The sequence below is a fragment of the Silurus meridionalis genome, chromosome 22, assembly GCF_014805685.1.
Source record: "Silurus meridionalis isolate SWU-2019-XX chromosome 22, ASM1480568v1, whole genome shotgun sequence".
Classification (NCBI taxonomy): Eukaryota; Metazoa; Chordata; class Actinopteri; order Siluriformes; family Siluridae; genus Silurus; species Silurus meridionalis.
In genome coordinates, this window is record NC_060905.1 from 1124868 (window position 1) to 1146339 (window position 21472).

The 21472-nt window shown below is 40.8% G+C and overlaps 2 protein-coding genes and 1 pseudogene across 3 annotated transcripts in view; 2 read left to right on the forward strand and 1 right to left on the reverse strand.

Moving 5' to 3' along the window:
• LOC124376352 overlaps positions 1–10166 on the forward strand; it is a 33819-nt pseudogene extending 23653 nt beyond the window's left edge.
• A 559-nt stretch (positions 10167–10725) lies between these two features.
• ankle1 (ankyrin repeat and LEM domain containing 1) lies at positions 10726–17568 on the reverse strand. Its single transcript, XM_046834259.1, has 9 exons — positions 17320–17568; positions 16038–16190; positions 15802–15907; positions 15529–15652; positions 13130–14944; positions 12850–13012; positions 12251–12413; positions 12006–12138; positions 10726–11923 (listed from the first exon to the last, which is right to left on the reverse strand). The coding sequence occupies exons 1-9, from the start codon at positions 17382–17384 to the stop codon at positions 11757–11759; spliced, it is 2889 nt and encodes a 962-aa protein (XP_046690215.1). The 5' UTR covers positions 17385–17568; the 3' UTR covers positions 10726–11756.
• A 610-nt stretch (positions 17569–18178) lies between these two features.
• Positions 18179–21472, forward strand: part of mindy1 (MINDY lysine 48 deubiquitinase 1) — a 7564-nt gene continuing 4270 nt past the window's right edge. The window contains exons 1-3 of one of the 2 annotated variants that reach the window (XM_046834267.1): positions 18179–18326; positions 19945–20773; positions 21425–21472. The exon at positions 21425–21472 is cut by the window's right edge and continues 10 nt beyond it. In XM_046834267.1, coding sequence (XP_046690223.1) covers positions 20171–20773; positions 21425–21472 — 651 coding nt within the window. In that variant the 5' untranslated portion in view covers positions 18179–18326; positions 19945–20170. Of the gene's footprint in view, positions 18327–19848; positions 20774–21424 lie in introns of both variants that reach the window. The other variant, XM_046834268.1, reaches the window with a different exon arrangement.

Consider the following 21472-nt stretch of genomic DNA (forward strand, 5'->3'; position numbering starts at 1 on the left):
TCTTTCATTTTGAAAGTTTAAAAATAATGCATTTATCAGCATATAGTTGACAAACTCTGAAAAATGAGCGGTGTGTGTAGGACCTGTTCCTGCTTCAGAACCATACTATCCAGCTGTTTTTTCTTCAGTGAAGTGATATTACTTGTGTCTACATCAAAATATGATAGAATTCCCCTTTATGCCACATGTTATGTAATACACGATTAGCACACCGAAAAGGCAGATACACGTGCTGGGTAAGAACGTTAAATAAGAAATGCTTAAAGGGCCAAGCACAGACAAGAAAAGAGAAAGAGAAACAAAACCAAAAACTGGAAGAACTTGGAATATGAAATGAGGAACACAAATGGCTTGATAATTGACAGGAACCTGAACACATTACTTTGTGGAAAAAGAGCAGAAAATCTAAACCGTGGGTCATGAACCAGGGGGTCCGCGACCCATTTACATTTACATTTGCGGCATTTGGCAGACGCCCTTATCCAGAGCGACTTACAACTGAGCAGGGGAGGGTTTTTGCTCAAGGGCCCAGCAGTGGCAGCTTGGTGGTGGTGGGATTTGAACCTGTGATCTTCTGATCCAAAGCCCAATGCCCAATGCCTTAACCACTGAGCTACCACCTCCCACCACTGAGCTACCACCGACCCCTAGGGGTTCAGCAGCGTTACTGCAGTTAAATAATGTTGAATACCAAGCAAAAAAAAAAATTGGTATAAACATCAAAGATAAAATATATATATATATATATATATATATATATATATATATATATATATATATATATATATATATATATAATTTTTTTTTTTTTTTTTTCCCAAATATTATAATTATTACATTAAAGGTCTAATAAACTCAAAGCTAATGTTCATGTAAATGTATAATTGTCCACCTGACAGTAAAATTAAATGTTATGTTCTATTTCAATTAAAGCCGAAGTTCATGTACATATATAGTTGTCCACCTGATAGTAAAAGGAAAATGTATGAAAATGTGAACAACTAAATAAATTGTGATTTTAATTGAAAAATATGTTTATGATGCATTGAAAGATTTGAAAATATATAAAAGTATATTTTATGACACATTAACCTATGACAAGACAGGGTGGAGGAATCGCAAACCTGAAAACAATGTAAACAATGAAAAGTCCAAAGTCCATAGTCATTTAGCTGCCAATCTGCTTTATTTTACATCTGCCTCTTTCAAACCAACTACCTGCATGTCTTCCCTCACTACATCCATAAAATAGGTCTTCCTCTTTCCCTCCTTCCTGGTGGCTCCATCCTCAGCATTCTCCTACTGATATACCCAATGTCTTCTATTACAAATCACTCCTGCTATCACTCTTCTCCACCCACTCCACCCTGCCTGCACTCTTTTCTTCACTTCTCTAACACACTCTCCATTACTTTGCACTGTTGACCCCAGGTACCTGAACTCTTCCACCTTCTTCACCTCTTCTCCCTGCAACCGCACCCATCCACTGCCCTCCCTCTTATTCACACACGTACTCTGTCTTACTCCTACCACTGCAAAAAGGAAAGGGCTCAGAGCCGATCCTTGATGCAGTCCAACCTCCAACTTGAACCAGTCTGTCGTTCCGACTGCACACTTCACTGCTGTCACACTGTCCTCATACATGTCCTGCACCACCCTCACATACTTCTCTGACACACCAGACTTCCTCATACAACACCACAACTCCTCTCTCCACCCTGTCGTATGCTTTCTCTAAATCCACAAATACACAATGCAGCTCCTTCTGACCTTCTCTACACTTCTCCATCAACATTCTCAAAGCAAATAATGCATCTGTGGTGCTCTTCCTCGGCATGAAACCATACTGTTCCTCACAGATGGTCACCTCTTCTCTCAGCCTGGCTTCCACTACTCTTTTCCATAACTTCATGGTGTGACTGATCAACTTTATTCCCCTGTAGTTACTGCAGGTCTGCACATCCCCCTTATTCTTAAAGATCAGTGCCAGCACACTCCTTCTCCATCAGGCATCTTATCACCTTCCAGAATCCTGTTAAACAATCTGGTTAAAAACTCCACTGCATCTCTCCTAAACATCTCCATGCTTCTACTGGTATGTCATCTGGTCCAACCGACTTTTCACTCTTCATCCTCTTAATCGCTGCTCTCACTTCCTCCTTACTAATCCTATCCACTTCCTGCTTCATATCTACACACCATCCAACCTTCTCTCTCTCTCTCATTTTCCGCGTTTATCATGGCATGCACTTCTACAAAAAGAGTGAGGAAGAAATCCCTGATACTGGTTGCTGCCAATGCTTGCTAACTTATTTATTGCTGTTCCGTTTAATAGTAACTGTAACATGAACTAGTTCGATAGTCAAGTGCAAAAATGTTGGTAACTACTTACTGCTTACCTTAATCTTAATTATAATATTAATTATAGATTTAGTGTCTAAGCAATGTTCAAAGTGGCAATAGGAATACTGCTCTTTATTCAGAGAGAGTGGTTCTTGCAAAGAAAAATACGTTTTTAACTGTTTAATTGGCAAATAATAAAAAAAAAACCACAGATGAAATAGAATTTGACAGTTTGGAGTTTTGAAGTTTTCACAACCCTGTCTACAAACAAGATTGATAATGATTGCCATATTTGTTTATTGTCTCTTTGCAGGTTGTGTTATTGTGGTGTCTCAGATGAAGGTTGTGCTGCTCTGACTTCAGCTCTGAGATCAAACCCCTCACACCTGAGAGAACTGGATTTGACTGGGAATAAACTCAGAGACTCAGGAATGAAGTGTCTCTCTGCTGTACTGGAGAATCCTCACTGTAAACTGGAGATACTGAGGTAAGATCATCTCTCTGAGAGTCACATGACCTGCTCCTCAGTAACACACATTCACTAATAGTGAGACTAAAACCGAGGGTTTTATTTTCAGCATTAAATATCCTGAGGAGGAAATCATTTGATTTAACTGTAACACTGAATAATCTGACCAATTGTTGCATCACTGTTGTGAATTTAGCTCGCAAAAAAGGGAAATATCTATGAGTTATTATAACAGTTTATAATTAATCATAAATATTTTAATGGAATCTTCAAATCAATGTTAATAGAATCAATGTTACAATTATTTGATCTGTTCATCCACTGAGAGACCATATAATCTTTTATCAATTCTAGGAAGGGTTATCTCCCCGGCCAAGAAAGATACAACTCCCTACTGTATACTGTACTAGTTCTAATTTAGCATGTAGCAGAAATCAGTATTCAGAGACAATCACTTGTGAACATAAGGCATTTAATGAATTGGACACGTAATGCCATGCTGCGTTTGTCGACCCCCAGAGGGTAAATTGTGTGAATCATGGTGGATTTTGATGTTTGATTTGAGAGTTGGTGCATCAATACAACAAATGTTTACCGATTAAAAATAGTTTTTCGGTGGAGTTTATTTATTTGAGTTATGTATGAATAAAGAAAGGACTTTGTGAATAGATGTATGTTGTGCTGAAGGTTTTAATTTAGTTTATATTTAGTTATTTATTTATGTATTTATATTTCTTTTAAAAATGGTCAAACAGAAATGCACCCTGCATTGATAGCGTTTTAATAAAAAGAAGTTTTGACAGCCTTAATACATATACTAAGATAAAACGAATTTAAAATTGTTACCTAATAAATGTATGCAGGCTAAACATCTACCATGTAGAACACAAGCAGAGAAAAGATGATGATCAGGTGATCAGGAATGTCTCTGTTCTCAGTCATGTTCTCATCACTGACTTCCTCTGTCTCATCCACGTTAACCCCAGACTTCTTACTGCCTTCTGCCTGCTCATTGTGAGCTTCAGAAACTAGTCTACAGAAGAGACAGGAAATGATACATTGATTAAAAAAGCCACGCAATGACAGGAAACAGGTTGATGGGCTGAAAACTGCAATGAGAAGAAAAAACAGTGACAGTTCATCAAATAGATTAAAACTAAAGTAACAAGTCTGTTTTGAAAATGTAAGAAGTAGAAAATACAGATATTTGTGTAAAAATGTAATGAGTGAAAGTAAAAAGTTGTCAAAAAAATAAAAAGTGAAGTAAAATACTGATATAATAATACCAGAAGAAGCTACTTAAGTACAGTAACAGAGTATTTGTACTTCGTTACTTCCCTCCTCTGAACTTGGTTAATGAGATGACCAGCTTTAAGGGTCAAATAAAAAATGTTTGTACAGTGTCAAGGCCCAGCCACACATGATTTAAAAACAATTTAATATGATCTAGAAACTGATTTGTGTGGGTTTTTTGGGGGGTTATTCCTGATAGTCCTCACATAATTTATGATTAATTAGAAGTATTTATTCATAGTTATTGAAAAAATATAACTGTTTCTTTGATGGAAACATTCCTACTGAGCTGATTTGTGTGTCCTATACTGAGAGAGTGAAGAGTGTTATTGTATCTTTGCAGGTTGTGTGATTGTGGAGTATCAGTTGTAGGCTGTGCTGCTCTGACTTCAGCTCTGAGATCAAACCCCTCACACCTGAAAGAACTGATGCTGTCTAAAAATAAAGTCGGAGACTCGGGTGTGAAGCGGCTCGCTGCTGTGCTGGAGAATCCACGCTGTAAACTGGAGATACTCAAGTAAGGTCATCTCTCTGAGATTTACATGACCTACTCCTCAGTAAGACCCATTCTCTAATAGTAAGACTGAAGCAGGGATTTTAGATTTGTCTGAGTTGTCTCAGGTCTTCTTTCTCACATCTTCCTCTTTATGATGCGCCAAATATTTTCTATGGGTGAAAGATCTGGACTGCAGGCTGGCCATGTCAGTACCCGGATCCTTCTTCTACGCAGCCATGATGTTGTAATTGATGCAGTATGTGGTCTGGCATTGTCATGTTGATAAATGCAAGGTCTTCCCTGAAAGAGACAACGTCTGGATGGGAGAATATGTTGTTCTAGAACTTGGATATACCTTTCAGCATTGATGGTGTCTTTCCAGATTTGTAAGCTGCCCATGCCACACGCACTCATGCAACCCCATACCATCAAAGATGCAGGCTTCTAAACTGAGCGCTGATAACAACTTGGGTTGTCCTGGTCCTCTTTAGTCCGGATGACATGGCGTCCCAGTTTTCCAAAAAGAACTTTAAATTTTGATTCGTCTGACCACAGAACAGTTTTCCACTTTGCCACAGTGCATTTTAAATGAGCCTTGGCCCAGAGAAAACGCCTGAGCTTCTGGATGTTTAGATATGGCTTCTTTTTCGACCTATAGAGTTTTAGCCGGCGACAGCAAATGGCACGGTGGATTGTGTTCACTGACAATGTTTTCTGGAAGTATTCCTGAGCCCATGTTGTGATTTTCATTACAGTAGCATTTCTGTATGTGATGCAGTGCCGTCTAAGGGCCCGAAGATCACAGGCATCCAGTATGGTTTTCCGGCCTTGACCCTTAAGCACAGAGATTGTTCCAGATTCTCTGAATCTTTGGATGATATTATGCACTGTAGATGATGAGAACTTCAAACTCTTTGCAATTTTTCTCTGAGAAACTCCTTTCTGATGTTGCTCCACTACTTTTCGCCGCAGCATTGGGGGAACTGGTGATCCTCTGCCCATCTGGACTTCTGAGAGACACTGCCACTCTGAAAGGCTCTTTTTATACCCAATCATGTTGCCAATTGACCTAATAAGTTGCAAATTGCTCCTCCAGCTGTTCCTTATATGTACATTTCACTTTTCCCGCCTCTTATTGCTACCTGTCCCAACTTTTTTGGAATGTGTAGCTCTCATGAAATCCAAAATGAGCCAATATTTGGCATGACATTTCAAAATGTCTCACTTTCAACATTTGATATTTTATCTATATTATATTGTGAATAAAATATAAGTGTATAAGCTAAAATTAAAAAACAAGTTGGGACACTGTACAAATTGTAAATAAAAAAGGAATGCAATAATTTACAAATGTGAATTATTGCATTCCTTTTTTATTTACAATTTGTACAGTGTCCCAACTTTTTTAGAATCGGGGGTTGTAATTCATGACTAGAATTCTGTATTTCATAGTGATCAAAGACTGCGGTGGCAAAATAAATAAAATATTAAAAATGAATTAATTTAATTGCTGCTGAACTGATCTGTGTGTCATTAACTGAGAGAGTGAAGTGTGTCATTGTTGTTCTACAGGTTGCGCAGTTGTGATATTTCAGATGAAGGTTGTGCTGATCTGGCTTCAGCTCTAGGATCAAACCCCTCACACCTGAGAGAACTGAATCTCTCAAGGAATATCCTTGGAGACACAGGAATGAAATGTCTCTCTGTTGTACTGGAGAATCCTCACTGTAAACTGGAAATTCTGAAGTAAGTTCATCAAACATCAAATATACTGAAGAGGAAAATTACATTTAAATTTATGGCATTTGGCAGACGCCCTAATCCAGAGCATCTTACAGAAGATGTTTGAAGTCTCTAACAATACATTTTTGCTCATTTACATACTCCTGGAAGCGGTATGTCTTTAATCATTGTGTAAGTAACTCAGTTGTTCAGATATCCAGGGAAGTTTGTTACACCACTGAAGGGCAGAACAAAAAGGGTCTCAATGCATGTGTTCTACACATGTCTATGCATGTCTACCCGGAGAGATATTGTGACCAGTTGAGAAGTGGTTGTGGATCAGAAGCAGCATGTTGCAGTGCAGGGTAAGATAAGTGCCTTAGGTTAGGTGCGTGCTGTTTTTTTTTTTTCTATATTATTCTGTCTCAGTTGCAGTGCACCTGTCAGAAGAAAGGTGCAGTCTTGAAATGCCATTGGCTTGTGTGGATAGAAATGGGCCAATTCTCCTGGTGTTGTAAAGGAGAAATCAACACCAGTGTGTCAGATTAGTACTGGGAGACTTTAAAGAATAGTTGATTGTCCATGGTGCAGGTGACCAAAAGCGAGATCATAGAGTTGTCCATGAAGATCTCAGGATATCTGCCAGACATACTGAGACCAGAGTAGAGTGAAAAGTAAAGACTGTCTGTGTAAAGGAAATAATGAGTTGTGTATCATTTGCATAGCAGTGGAATGATAAGACATGTGATGGAGAACAGAAAATGGCCCAATACTGAGCTTTGTGGTACATTAATAAAAAGACTGCATGAACCAGATGTCGATTCACTCTGATGCTGTGCCATTAATTCCATGATTTTTAAGGATGGACAAGAGAGTCTTGTAGATGACTTGTGTTATATGTATTGGGAGTGTCAAAGAGGATGAAGACTGTTAACAGTTTGGCAGATCTAGCATTATGTGAGTTCTCTATTGATGCTAAAAGGGCAGAATGTGTGGAATGTGCTGTTTTGGAGGCAGATTGTTCAGGAACTTGGATATTTTAGCATTAAAAAGAGAGTTGTTTTAACAATCAGTAAACACTTATGTTGGATGGACCCAGAGTGAGTTTTTTTCAGGATGAGAATAATTTTGACTAGATGTTATGGAGTTCTCGATAATAGTGATAAAGGGTACAATGCTTTGTCGGATGGTCTGGAGAATTGTACAAGGAATTGCACCCAGTGGGCAATGATAGGATTGCAGGGTAACATGACTTGCAGGATCTCTTCTGTTGCTATAAAAAACGTGTCAGTGAGAGAGAAGGAAGATCCTGAGCATGTAGTATAGGGCTTGAGGTAGGAGTGAAGGTCTGTCGGATATTTTTTTGCTATACTCATTTTTAAATGGGGATCAATCTTTAGCAGTCTGGGAGGACTGAGTATGTGGAACTGGTTCATTAAGCAGTGAAGAAACTAAGTGGAGCTTGTGAAGGCTTATAGAAGGCATTCTTGACAGAAGTTACTTCAGTTGAGAATGTGTACAGCAGATCATGGCAAGAGACAGGATTTATGTCAAGTAATGGCATCTCTTTGACTTTCTTAGATTTCTTCAATTGCTGTTCTTTTATCATTAGTAATGCACAATAATTCATGGTACTTGTGACTGTGCTGGTGAAGGTCATGTGTCTGAAGTGTGTGTTATTGTCTCTCTGCAGATTGTGTTATTGTGGTGTCTCAGATGAAGGTTGTGCTGCTCTGACATCAGCTCTGAGATCAAACCCCTCACATCTGAGAGAACTGGATCTGTTTTGCAATAATTTAGGAGACTCAGAACAGAAGCTGCTCTTCAGTCTTAAACATGATCAACTTCACAAACTCCAGAATCTGAGGTGAGTTGAGTTATAAACATTCAAAAACACATTCAGAGACGGTACCCTGGTCATTGTAATTTTCTTCATGACTGTGTTTTGTATTTAAAATGACACTAATGTTTAATGTTAATGGTTATCCTGTCAGCTTTAATATAAACCTTATTTTCTTTTATTTTTAGGCTGTAAACAATTTTTCATCTGATGCAGATTCCAACGAAGAGATTTTTATTAGATGTGCTTCATCACAGAGGTGTTTCCTGGACATGTATTTTGAAGACCATGTTGGTGGTTTTACAGAGACGTGTTCCTGTGCTTGCTTGGTGTGATTCTTCATGTGTGTTTAAGAGAGCGGTGCTGCAGAAATAATATCAGTATGAATTAATTATTTTTATTATTATTATTAATCCTTTTTTGGAAATCCAGACCTCATAGCAGGACAATAGTCAGGGTTCCAGGTGAGTTCTCTAAATGTAAAAATTCAGACATGTACATACAAGAATTGTAATGTATTTAAGGGAAATAATTTCTTGTTATAAAAGTATAAAATGTAAAATAAAATAGTAATATGTATATATCACAAAGAATTCAATATTCGATTATCTAATATATAAAGTGATTTTTATCAAGACGAGGAAAGGAAACTTGTAATGATGTTTGATTTACTGAACACTATTGTATAATGCAGTGATTATTAAACAGAAATGCCTTTCACAGGGGTTACATTAGATGTTCCTCAGGGTTTTTCCATTTACATGAATAATCTACTATTCAAATATTTTTTTAAACATCCTATTCTACATTGATTTGCCATTTCCTGGAGTAATATGCTCCACTCTCCTGGGAAGATGTTCCACTGGATTTCTGAGTGTGTTTGTGTGAGATTCTTTTAGCCACAAGGGTCTGAATAATAAAGATCAGAAGATTCATTTACGAGGTAACCATAATCAAGTGAAACTGAAACCAGTAAACCTGCCTCTCCAAGTTAAAGTGAAGAGAATATCTCATTCTACCACATCCAACGATACCCTATACCATTGTGTAGCTTCAACTTTGTGTTAACATTGTGTTTGGGGAGGAACCAGATATGGCTTCAAATATAGTCCATATAGTGTACGAAATTCTGAACACTATCACACGCTAATAAAACACACTACAGACTGATATCTGTGTCTGGAAAATTCAGAACCTGTCTATGTTTTTGCAAGAGTGCAAATGTGTGTGTAAGGGTTTATTTTAATGTTCCGTGCATCAGGAACGTTTTCATAGAGCTTCGCTTTTTCCACATTTTGTTATGTTACACTTTTATTACAAAATTGATTCTATTTATTTTTGTTCCTCAAAATTATTCGAACAAAACCCCTTAATGACAACATGAAAGACGTTTTTGTTTAAAATTTTATTAAAAAATTATAAATCACGTGCATACATTTTCATAGCCGTCACCATGACACTTAAAATTGAGCTCAGGTGCATCCTGTTTCCACTGATCATCCTTGAGATGTTTCTACAGCTTGATTGGAGTCCACCTGTGGGAAATTCAGTTGATTGGAGATAATTTAAGAAGTCACACACCTGTCTATAAAAGGTCCCACAGTTACCAGGGCATGTCAGAACACAAACCAAACCATGAAATCCAAGGAATTGTCTGTAGACCTCTGAGACAGGATCTTTGAGAAGCAGATCTGGGGAAAGGGACATTTCTGCAGCATTGCAGGTCCCAATGAGCACAGTGACCTCCATCATCCGTAAATGGAAGAAGCTTGGAACCACCAGGACTCTTCCTAGAGCGGCACTACCAGGCTAATACCATCATCTGGCCAATCCCTACAGTGAAGCATGGTGGTGGCAGCATTTCATCAAACTCAAAAATACTTGAGGCTGTAGAAAGATCATCAGTCATAATCACACACTTCAGTGCTTATGTTAGTTATCACTCTCCAGTGTTCTGTAGTGTTTAAAGACTATAATCACACTCTTGATGTCACCCAAATGATGATGAGGTTGAGATGCTTTTGAGTCTGGTTCCTCTCAAGGTTTCTTATATCATCTAAGGGAGTTTTTCCTTAACCACAGTCGCCCCAGTCTTCATCATCAGAGATAAACACACATCATTCACCTTCATTCTTAAATTCTGTCAAGCTGCTTTGAGACAATGTCTGTTGTGAAAAGAGGAATAGAAATAAACTTAAACTTAATTCAAGTCAAGAGTCAAGTTAATTGGTGCCAAAGGAGCTTCAACAAAGTATCGAGCAAAGGCTGTGAAAACGTATGTACATGTGATTTCTTCGTTTTTTTATTTTAAACAAAAAAATGTAATCAAATATTTAAAAGATTTCAAACAAACTTCTTTTGCATTGTCATTATGGGGTGGTGTTTGTAGAAAATAATGTTTTGAGGAAAATAAAGAGTTTATAATAAATTAATTGTGGAATAAAGCTGAAGATAATAAAATGTGGAAAAAGTTCTGTGAAAACTTTCTACATGTAGTTCTATTCATTACAAAAATCATGACAAAAACATGAGCAACAGTTTCTTCCAATCACGGTTCAAGAATGCGATGATAATAAATTTGTCTTTATTTACATTCAAATTCTAGTGGTTTATTTTCACACTAAGAAACAACTGGTGTTAAGTTTTCTTTCCATGAATTTCTAACACAACGCCTACATCTAAACCACTACAGGACCAACTAAAGCTCTACAGCTGTGTGTGTGTGTGTGTGTGTGTGTGTGTGTGTGTGTGTGTGTGTTTAATGAATGGTCATTTTTTATTGTATGTTTCACAAAAATGATTCATATTATTGGCTTTACTTTGTTCTTTAACTCTACTTCATACAGCAGCTTGCATTTTTTTCCAGTTTTTTTTTTTTTAAATCACAGTCCTTTTTAGAGTTTTTCTATCTGTAACATTATGGTTGCGTATTGGCCAATAAAATTCATTGAAATATAATGGTTCAGATGCTTATTTTATTCCATCAGACAATAAACACTATTGCGCCATGTCTCTGTTGAATTCTGGATTCTGATTGTTGGAGAAGGTGCTGATTGTCTACAGTAGCTACAGCAGAAGTCCAGCTGCCAATCATCATTAAAAGGTTTATATTAATGCCCTCATTTCGACTCGTTATGGTTTCTGTATATAGTTTACATTTTCGGTTGGGTTTTTTCTCCTTTATGGAAGAAGTCTCTAGTGCCAGAGCTTTCAACCAGTTTACAGTCAGAGATCAAAACCGTGTCGTGTTGAACCCAGAAGGGTGCGGTGTTCGAGAGTCAGTGTTAGTGTTTGTACTTATTTCAGCCAATCAGAATCACTTTGTGACTTTATAATGTACTGCATTCACTTTTTTATCATTTTCATGTCTAAAATCATACAGGAGTAAATAGTAATCTATCCCATGAGGATTTCCCATAATGCACTGCTTATGTTGAGTCATAATGTAATAATAATGCACTCGAGGGAACGGGGACAAGAGGCAGTGTTTGATGACTGATGGAATAAAATCTGTATAGTGCCTGATTTCATGATTTATTAATCGGAATAAAAGTGCTCTGTAATGCTCAGCGTGGGACAGACAGCGTGCCACATCATCGTCTGATATCAGCCGGGCGGAGCTGCCTCTCTCCTTCAGCCAGGAAGATCTGCATGGTTCTGTAGAGCAGGTGAACCCCCAGCATACGCTGCCTCTTAGCAGGCCAAGTGGAGACCGTCCCATAATAATCTCCTCGCTTCTGATTGGTCAGCATCTTCAGACCTGATGAGAGGATTGAAACAAGTTCATTACACTACCGTTTAGACAGAGAGAAGAAGAGGAACAGAGATGAATCCCACAGTACCGATGGCATCCACCATGCAGGCCTCGCGTGTGTACGCCTCCACGGGAATGACGTTCTGGAAGCAGTGCAGCGAGATCACGCCATGGCCGCAGTTCCACACCTGCAGGATGTGCTGCACCTTCGAGCACAGCTTCTAAAAAACACCAAGAAGAAAAACACATGGCTTCTTCATACAGATGATGATGGTCAGAATTGATGATGATTTTTAGAACCCCTGAGAACCGTAGGCCTCTCTGTTCTCGTACCTTAGAGGATTTGTCTCCACTGAAATATTCCAGGGCTTCATACAGGTGGCTGTACGGTCGAGAACGTTTGCCCTTTCCCACGTAGAAAATAGAGCTGATGAAAGTCTGGAAACACTCGTGAGAAGTCATGGCCTGGCTGCGGTACGGCAGATTCCTCGTCACTCTGGATGATTTGGGACCAAATTATATATCACATTTTAAATGCAGAAATAACAGATTAAACACTTTTTTTTTTTAGGTGACTGGGATCAAGCAGACCTCACCTGGGCGAGTCTAGACCTCACCTGGGCGAGTCTAGACCTCACCTGGGGCGAGTCTAGACCTCACCTGGGCGAGTCTAGACCTCACCTGGGGCGAGTCTAGACCTCACCTGGGGCGAGTCTAGACCTCACCTGGGGCGAGTCTAGACCTCACCTGGGGCGAGTCTAGACCTCACCTGGGCGAGTCTAGACCTCACCTGGGCGAGTCTAGACCTCACCTGGGCTTGATTGATAGAGTAAACATTTCCTGGTATAATTAGACCTCACGTGGGCTAGTCTAGACTTGAGTAAACATTTCTTGGAATAATTAGACTTCACCTGGACTAGTGAAGACGTTACCTGGGGTCGAGTAACAGGTAGTTGAAGCTGGATTTTATGACTCCTTCACGCCAGCGTTTATTCTGGTCAGGCTGATCGAACTGCTCACACAACGCAAACTCGTCCACTTTACAGTCAGGCAGGTGGAAGGAGCACAACGCGTTATTCAGCTCTGGACTGTAACCTGAAACTCACACAGGGAAAAAACTCTGCAATGAATAACGACTCACATTAATACTAATTACTCCATGAGCTCCTTTCATGTTAGTGTCATGTGTAAACGTAACCGTCTTGTACGTACCGGTGACTGACGCCGGTTGATCCTGCACCGATTTCTGACTCACGTGTTTCTTCTGCAGTGTTCTGAATTTCTGGATGTACAGATGCCGCGTGTCCCGATTGATGGGTCCGGGTTCCTCTCCCAATTCCACCAGTTTGCGCCTGAGCTCTCGGTCTGTTAACCCTTCAGTCTCTGAGCTACTGTGTCTCTGCAGCACCTCGTTTGGACACCGGTTTTCTTTCCCCTTCTCTGGACTTTTGGCTGCGTTCTGTAACGAGCGCCAGTCGTAGATGACGGTCTCCTCGCTGACGGACGAGCTCAGAGACGTGTTGGATTTCGGAGGGACGTGTGTCTCGATCAGCTCATGTCCCTCCTCTGTATCAGTGTAAAGATACTCCACCGGTTCGTCCATGTCTGTGATGAGAGGACGTCCCCCAGGGGTGTAGGACAGGTTTGCGAGCGATTGAGTTTGGGATCGGTTGCAGATTCGGCTCATGCTGTATCTCGGGGTGCAGCTGGTGGACTGAACCTCTGGGTTTTGACTGAAACTGGAGCTCGACTCTGAGCTGGAGCAGGAATGCTGAGAATGGGCTTTCTTGTGTATTTCTGCACCCGACGTGGAAACATCTAAAGTTAAATACTCCTTGTCTTCGGTAAACACGTCCACCTCTTGGCGGGACGACGAAGATGAGGTTTCACGTTCCGAACTTTCGTCAGCGGAACCTCTTGGAATGATGATGGTATCTGCCATGCTTCCGGAAATAATCAGAGTGTCGGCTTGGCTTCCGTGAAGCTGGGAAGATACGCACAGACTGCCCATGTGGGAACTGAGGCCTGTTAGTCCATCATCTTCAGAGGGACGTCTTTTGGACTCCTTTGGAGTAAGATCTCTGCGCGTTCGTGTCGGAGTAGGGAGCGTCTGCTCGAACAGAGACGAGGCAGAAAAAGACGAGGTGCTGTTCCTCTGGGAGCAGCGGCTGAGCCGTGACCGGGTCCTGCCTGTGACAAATGGACTCGGAGTGAAGGAAATCGCACCGAGCTGATCATCGGGTGCTTGTGGCTGCAAAACAAGTTCCTCCTTCCTCCCGTTGTCAGAGTCTATGATCCAACCATCTGGTGGTGAGATGTTTTCAGACGGTAACAGCACCTCGATGGTGGTCTTGTACGGCTCGCTGTCGCAGCTGCTGTACTGACTTGACCCGCTGGTACTGCTCACAGCGTCACGCTTTACCTCCACTACTTTATCCACAAATACGTCGTCTTCGTCCTCCTCCACGTCCCCCACAGCCGGCCCTCCCACTACAGTCTTCTCAAAATCCTCCATGGCGTTTCCTTCTCTGCAGAACACAAACACGTCATCTGGAGACGTCACATCAATCCCTTGATTCTGCATCACAGTAGTCATGCGCCCCGAGCTCAAGAAGTCGGGATACAGTGAGAAATCAATGCTGGATTCACTCGTGTCCTCGCTGTTTGGTATCAAATCTGGAAAATACTCGTCGCAGTCCCGGAATGTGACGCTCTTCCGGCCCGGGGTAAAACACCGACCCGGCTGGAGAACCTCCGGACTCCTTTTAAAATCCACCCCCGACAGGCGAGTGCTGGAGAGAACTGGAGCATGAGACCCTCCCAGGCCTTCTCTAAACACGTCGCTGTCACGTGCGTTTAAACCGGAGACGTCGGACAGCCAGGACTCGTGAGGGTCTGTGGGCCGGCGTGTCTCGGATTTCCTGTAAAACGAGGAATATCGAGTGCTGCTGAGCGGCTCGTCTGCGAAATCGCTCATCAGCGTCAGGTTCCTGCTGCAGTCTCTCATCGAGTGTCCTGAGTAGAGCGCTGGAAAAAATACAAAGACGCGTTTCAGTGATATTAAGATGCGTGTCCAAGGATGACAAGATGGACATGTATAATAATAACTGCTTTTTTTCCTACACTGTACAGCCAAAGGTTTGTGGACACAATCATAAGATCCACATTTAGTCTCCATTCAGTGTTCTAATAAGCTCCAATCTTCTGGAAAGAAGTTCTATTAGATTTGTGTGAAGATTCTTTCAGCCACAACGGTGTTGGAACAGTCAGGTGATGTAGGTGAGAAGGTGACGAGGTCTGGGGTGCAGTCAGCAGTGTTTAATAGGGTTGGAGCTCTGCAGCAGCAGATCTTCCACTTCATCTCATGGAAAGCAGATCTTCATCGAGCTGGTTTGTGCACAGGAGCATCATCATTCTGGAACAGTTGTGGGTCTTCTACTGAACATGAGATTTCATGCTTGAGCCTCTATAGACGTCCGATACAACAGTTTTGGAGAAGAACCACATATGGCTGGAAGAACATTAGCGTGCACTGATACTTTTCCCTCCTGGTGTATTTACAGACATCTTTATTTCAACACTTAATTCTGTTTACGTTCTAAAACTCTTACAGTAGTGGAATTTGGGTAAATCCTCGTATTCTTGTTGGGGCGTCCGAGACTCATATTCCTGAAGAATGCTGGCACATTTATTGTTTTCCTCCTGTTCTGCCAAATCCACTGCCTTATTTCCAGTCTGCACACACACACACACACACACACACACACACACACACACACACACACACACACCAGAATGTACAGTTGTGAATAATACACAAAATATATATTATATGTATTAATTTTGTATGTGTTTAGTGAATAATCATGTGTGAGATCTCTCACCTGATCTCTCAGACTCGGGTCTCCTCCATTCTTCAGCAGGAGTTTGAGGTTCTGATAGCAACCCCATAACGCTGCGACGTGTAGCGGAGTCAGATCCTCACCAGACCTGAACACACAGCACACGGAAACGCAATAAAAACAATGATGAGGAACAGTGTATGATGGAGAAGACTGCAGAATGATAGTGATATAAAACAATACCAGGAGGAAAAAGGAATAAACTCTCTCTCCCACACCTGAGGTTTGGATCAGCGCCGTTCTGCAGGAGAATCTTCAGGCACCTGAGGCCTTTTTCAGATTCCTTCCCTGCAGCCAGATGCACCGCAGCCACGCCTTCACCGAGCACCAGGTTGGGTTCTGCTCCTCTCTGTAGTAAATTATCCACCATCCTGGTACACAAGGAGGAGAAGAAGAGGGAGACGAGGAAAATAAGTGAGGATTTACATAAGCACTTAAATTATTTTTTGGAGTGGTACGATCCTCTTCTCACTGATCATTTAGAACAATTGAGACACTTTACAAAAGGTGGTATCAAAAGGTTTCGAGACTAGTTATGTTTCACGCCAACAGATGGCAGCACAAGGCTGCACGCACAGTCACAGGGAGCACCGACCATCATAAGTCATACATTTTATTTCTTTTTTTTAGATAGAGCTTTTTAATACCACTGCATAAATACATGACATGGTGTATCTCTGAATGTTTAAGATGGGCAAGCATCATTAACAATTATTTCATTCTTCCTACACTACATGGCCAAAAGTTAAGATTTGTATGTGCTTTTTTTTTAGCATCCCATTCCACATTTAGTCTCCATTTGCTAATATAATAACCTCCACTCTTCTAGGAAGATGTTCCACTAGATTTTGGAATGTGCTTGTGAAGATTCTATCCAGAGGTTTTGTCCTTTTGCGACTTCTGATGAGTTAATAATAAAATAATACACTGTTTATAAGCACAATAAGAAGAAATCGGAGGGAAAGTAGAAAGAAGAAGACAAAAGTAAGAAAGAATGAATATAACTTTTTTTTACTGAAATAACATAAGATAAAAGAGAAACTGAAGAAGTCGCTTTAAACAAGCACAGACATGTATTGGTGATGGGAAGTCGGGCTCTTCTTAGTGAGTCGGGTCATTTGGTTCGGATCAACAATGTGAACCGACTCTTACTGCTCCCGAGAAAATGACTCCAAAATGGTAAACTATCACACACACTGTAAGGTTGCACATTTGTTTGCTTCCTTTTTGCTTTGTAATCTATTCTAAATCTTAATCCACATCTAAAACAGAAAGAGAACCCGCTCGGATCGTGAGCCGACTCTCAATGGTCAAATAAAAGAGCCGTCTCAAAGGAGTCGACTCGCTGCAGCATGGAGTCACATTAGCAGTGTATTATTTCGCTGTTCTGTATGAGTGTGTGTGTCCTACTCTAACACTGTATTGTTGAGAGAAATCGAGAGTGTTAGAGCAGGAAATCTAATTAAACATGTGGTTTATTACAGGAGCTGCACGGATTACCTGACATCCGTCTCGTTTACAGCCGCGTGCAGTAACCGCGCTAAATGGATCCCCTTTTCGGTCATGATTTCTGCGTCCTTCCAGCCCAAGTTGCTTCGATCCTTCGATTTATGCACTTTATATTCCACATGAATACAAAGGAAGCAGCTGCTAGCGCTGGGTCTCTTTTTACACCTTAAACTCTTACCCGTATTCCGGGCAACATCCCGCCTTCTGATTCAGGAATTACATTAGAATTGTTCTCGAACGGAGCGACGTCACCGTTAGCCAATCGTGATTAAGGATTGAAACAAAGTGACCAATCAATGTACGGGGGCGGGATTAACCGGAATAGTGGTAGGGAAGAAAATAAATGCAAGTCCACACCGTGCTGAAATAAAATCTGTGGTATGTGTTGGAGTATAATATTTATAACAATGTTTTCATTGCAGTGTTGGAAAATTTGCAGGACGAGAAACCTTTTTAGTAGTTTTTTCTCCGGTTTAAATTTCCCTCTGTTGATGTGACGTATTATTTCTGCGACTTTTCAGCGCTCGGTCAATAAGACATTCAGCGCCACCTGCTGGTCAGGAGGACACGCGGTTAGATTTATTGTATTTTATATATAAATATAAAGTTATCATACAGTCTTAATATAATGTACTGGTCCTTATAATGCCCTTTAATCTTCTGGAGATATTTGTATCGTAATTAAAACTACACCATGGAGCGATTATGGGGTCTTTTTAAATCACCGAGTGGATCGCGGTCAGGGTCGCGCGCGCGCGCTCACGTTCGAGCGCGACGTTACTGTTTACAAACAGCTTTACCGGAAGTGAGTCGGGAAGACTCCCAGAGAAACCGGAAGTGCAGGAGAGTGACGCTGCGCGCTTCCGCATGAGGACCGAGTGGGGCAGGGGGGCAGATTTACAGCTGACCAGGGGATTATTTTTATTTAAATAATAAAATCCGCTGGATTGAGACTGATAGAGTCCGAGAGGAGAATTCCACTGATCACCGAGCTGCAGGTAAACATGGACAGCTGTTGATTATTATTATTATTATTATTATTATTATTATTATTATTGTTGTTGTTGTTGTTGTTGCTATCATCATTATTGTTTTTATGAAGTTCAGTCTGTAAGTTAATATTCTAGCTAACTGAAATAATCTCCTCTGTGTAAAAACGTTAATTTTGTTATGTTGTGCGAACAACCTTCACTCTTTATTTCTACTCATTAACTTCTCACTGAACCCAGACCTGTGTCTGAAATGTGCACTGCTCCCTAGTCCCTATTCTCTACCCCTACTCCCTGTTCCCTAATCCCAGTTCCCTAATCCCTGTTCCCTACTCCCTATTCCTTATTCCCTGTTCCCTGCTCCCTGTTCCCTATTCCTTATTCCCTGTTCCTATTCCCTACTCCCTGCTCCCTGTTCCCTATTCCTTATTCCCTGTTTCCTACTCCTGTTCCCTACTCCCTACTCTTTACTCACTACTCTCTACACCCTATTCTCTACACCTTACACCTTATTCCCTACACCCTATTCCCTACTCCTTATTCCCTACTATCTATAATCCCTACACCCTGTTCTTCTTCTTTTGGCTTCTTTTCACCCTACTGCCTGTTCTATACTCTATAATCCCTACTCTATATTATATACTCTATAATCCCTACTTCCTGTTCTATGCTCTATAATCTATACTCTATAATCCATACTCTATAATCTATACTATATAATCCCTACTCTATAATCTATACTCTATCATCCATATTTTATACTCTATAATCCCTACTCTATAATCTATACTCTATAATCCATATTCTATACTCTATAATCCATACTCTATAATCTATACTATATAATACCTACTCTATAATCTATACTCTATAATCCCTACTCTATAATCTATACTCTATCATCCATATTCTATACTCTATAATCCCTACTTTATAATCTATACTATATAATCCCTACTCTATAATCCCTATTCTATAATCCCTACTCTATAATCTATACTATATAATCCCTACTCTATAATCTATACTCTAGAATCCCTACTCTATAATCTATACTCTATAATCCCTACTCTATAATCCCTACTCTATAATCTATACTATATAATCCCTACTCTATAATCTATACTATATAATCCCTACTCTATAATCTATACTATATAATCCCTACTCTAGAATCTATACTCTATAATCCCTACTCTATAATCCCTACTCTATAATCTATACTATATAATCCCTACTCTATAATCTATACTCTATAATCCCTACTCTATAATCTATACTATATAATCCCTACTCTATAATCTATACTCTATAATCCCTACTCTATAATCTATACTCTATCATCCCTACTCTATATTCTATACTCTATAATCCCTACTCCATTGTATAGTCACAAGCTTCGGCATCGATGGATAATTAAATGGATTTGATGATTTGTTGTTCAGTACAGTAAATGTAGTGAGTTTCAGAAAGTCCAGGGTAGTGCCCTGTGTAGTGAACAGGGTGAGGTTTACGGTGTGATGTGTTTCAGAGACGCAGGAATCTCCACTCTACGTTCACACCGATGAACAGAAGCGCAAATAAACGGCATCCTGCATTTAACTAGAAATATGTCTGTGTGACACAGGGTCCTCAGCAGATGGAGGAGTAGATGATCAGGTTAATAAGATCTCAGATCTCCCAGCGTGACCGGATGGAGGACGGAGAGATGACGAGGTGACGCCGATTATTTTTCCAAATCAGTGTAGTTTAATGAGTGGAGACTTGGGACGGTCCGCACTGCCACACTGTTCACACAGCGACGCTACGTTACTGCCTCCGTCTTTATAACCGCTAGCTGTGAGAGCGAGAGCATGGCAGACCCCCAGGCAGAACCCCACGGAGACATGCATGAAGGGAAACTGATGGACGAAAAAAGCAAATCAAACAACCAAAGAGATGACGAAAAGATGTCTACCGAGACGCTGCCATCTCAGACGAGCACGGACAGCGATGACGCCGGTGCCACGAGCAGCAGGAGCCTCTCAGAGAGGGAGGATTCAGACATCACCTCGTCTGTGAGCAGTGTCGTGGACGAAACGACGTCTCTGGTCACGATGAACAGCGTGTCTGCGTCTGCATCTACAGACGAGCCTCAGACCTCTGTGGAGTCTGCGCTGGAAGGTAAAGATGGGGTGGAGCCATCCTGGAGTGACGACATGAGTGTAGAAGCGGGGCAGAGTGAAATGTCAATGCCATCGTCTGCTCCACCCTCGTCTGCTCCGCCCTCATCTGCTCTGCCCTCGTCTGCTCCGCCTTCGTCTGCTCCTCCCTCGTCTGCTCCGCCCTCAGTACAGGAGCATTATTTTGTAAAGTGGATCACGTGGAAAGGGGAGAAAACTCCTATCGTCACGCAGAGTGAAAATGGACCCTGCCCCCTGCTGGCCATTATGAACATCCTCTTCCTCCGATGGAAGGTGAGATCCTGCATTGTTAAAGAATCCTTTAGTGGTTAAATGAAGAGAAGTGATTTAAATTTGTTCAAAGAAACTGGCGGAGAAATTTGTTCCATTCATTATCTGTATTCCAAATCTAGTCAAATCAAGTCAAAGGGCTTTTATTGTCATTTCAACCAAATATCACAGTGAAATGAGACAACGTTTCTTGTGTGTAAATCAACTATCCCACACCCTCGAATCCACACCCTCGAATCCACACCCTCGAATCCACACCCTTGAATCCACACCTTTTAATCCACACCCCCAATCCACACACCCTAATATACACCCCAATTCACACTATCGAATTCACACACCCTCTAATCCACACCCCTAAGCCACACCCTTTAATCTACACACCTAAACCACACCCTCTAATCAACACCCTCTAATCCATAATGTTTGTAAGTGATCTTTTATGATTAAATCATTAAGAAAAAGTTAATTACATTTATTTCAGGTAATTTAGCCCCGCCCCTCCTCTCTATAAGACACACCTATAAAAGTACTTGGTGTGAACGTAACACATTAATTAGCTTTAAAAAGGTATTTGTATTTACTCCGTCTCAGTCACGTGTTACTGTATGTGTAAAAAGAACTGATTATTGTATGTGTTGTTTCTGTCTGCAGGCGAAGTTACCGCCCCAGACTGAGGTCATCACCATCGACGAGCTCATG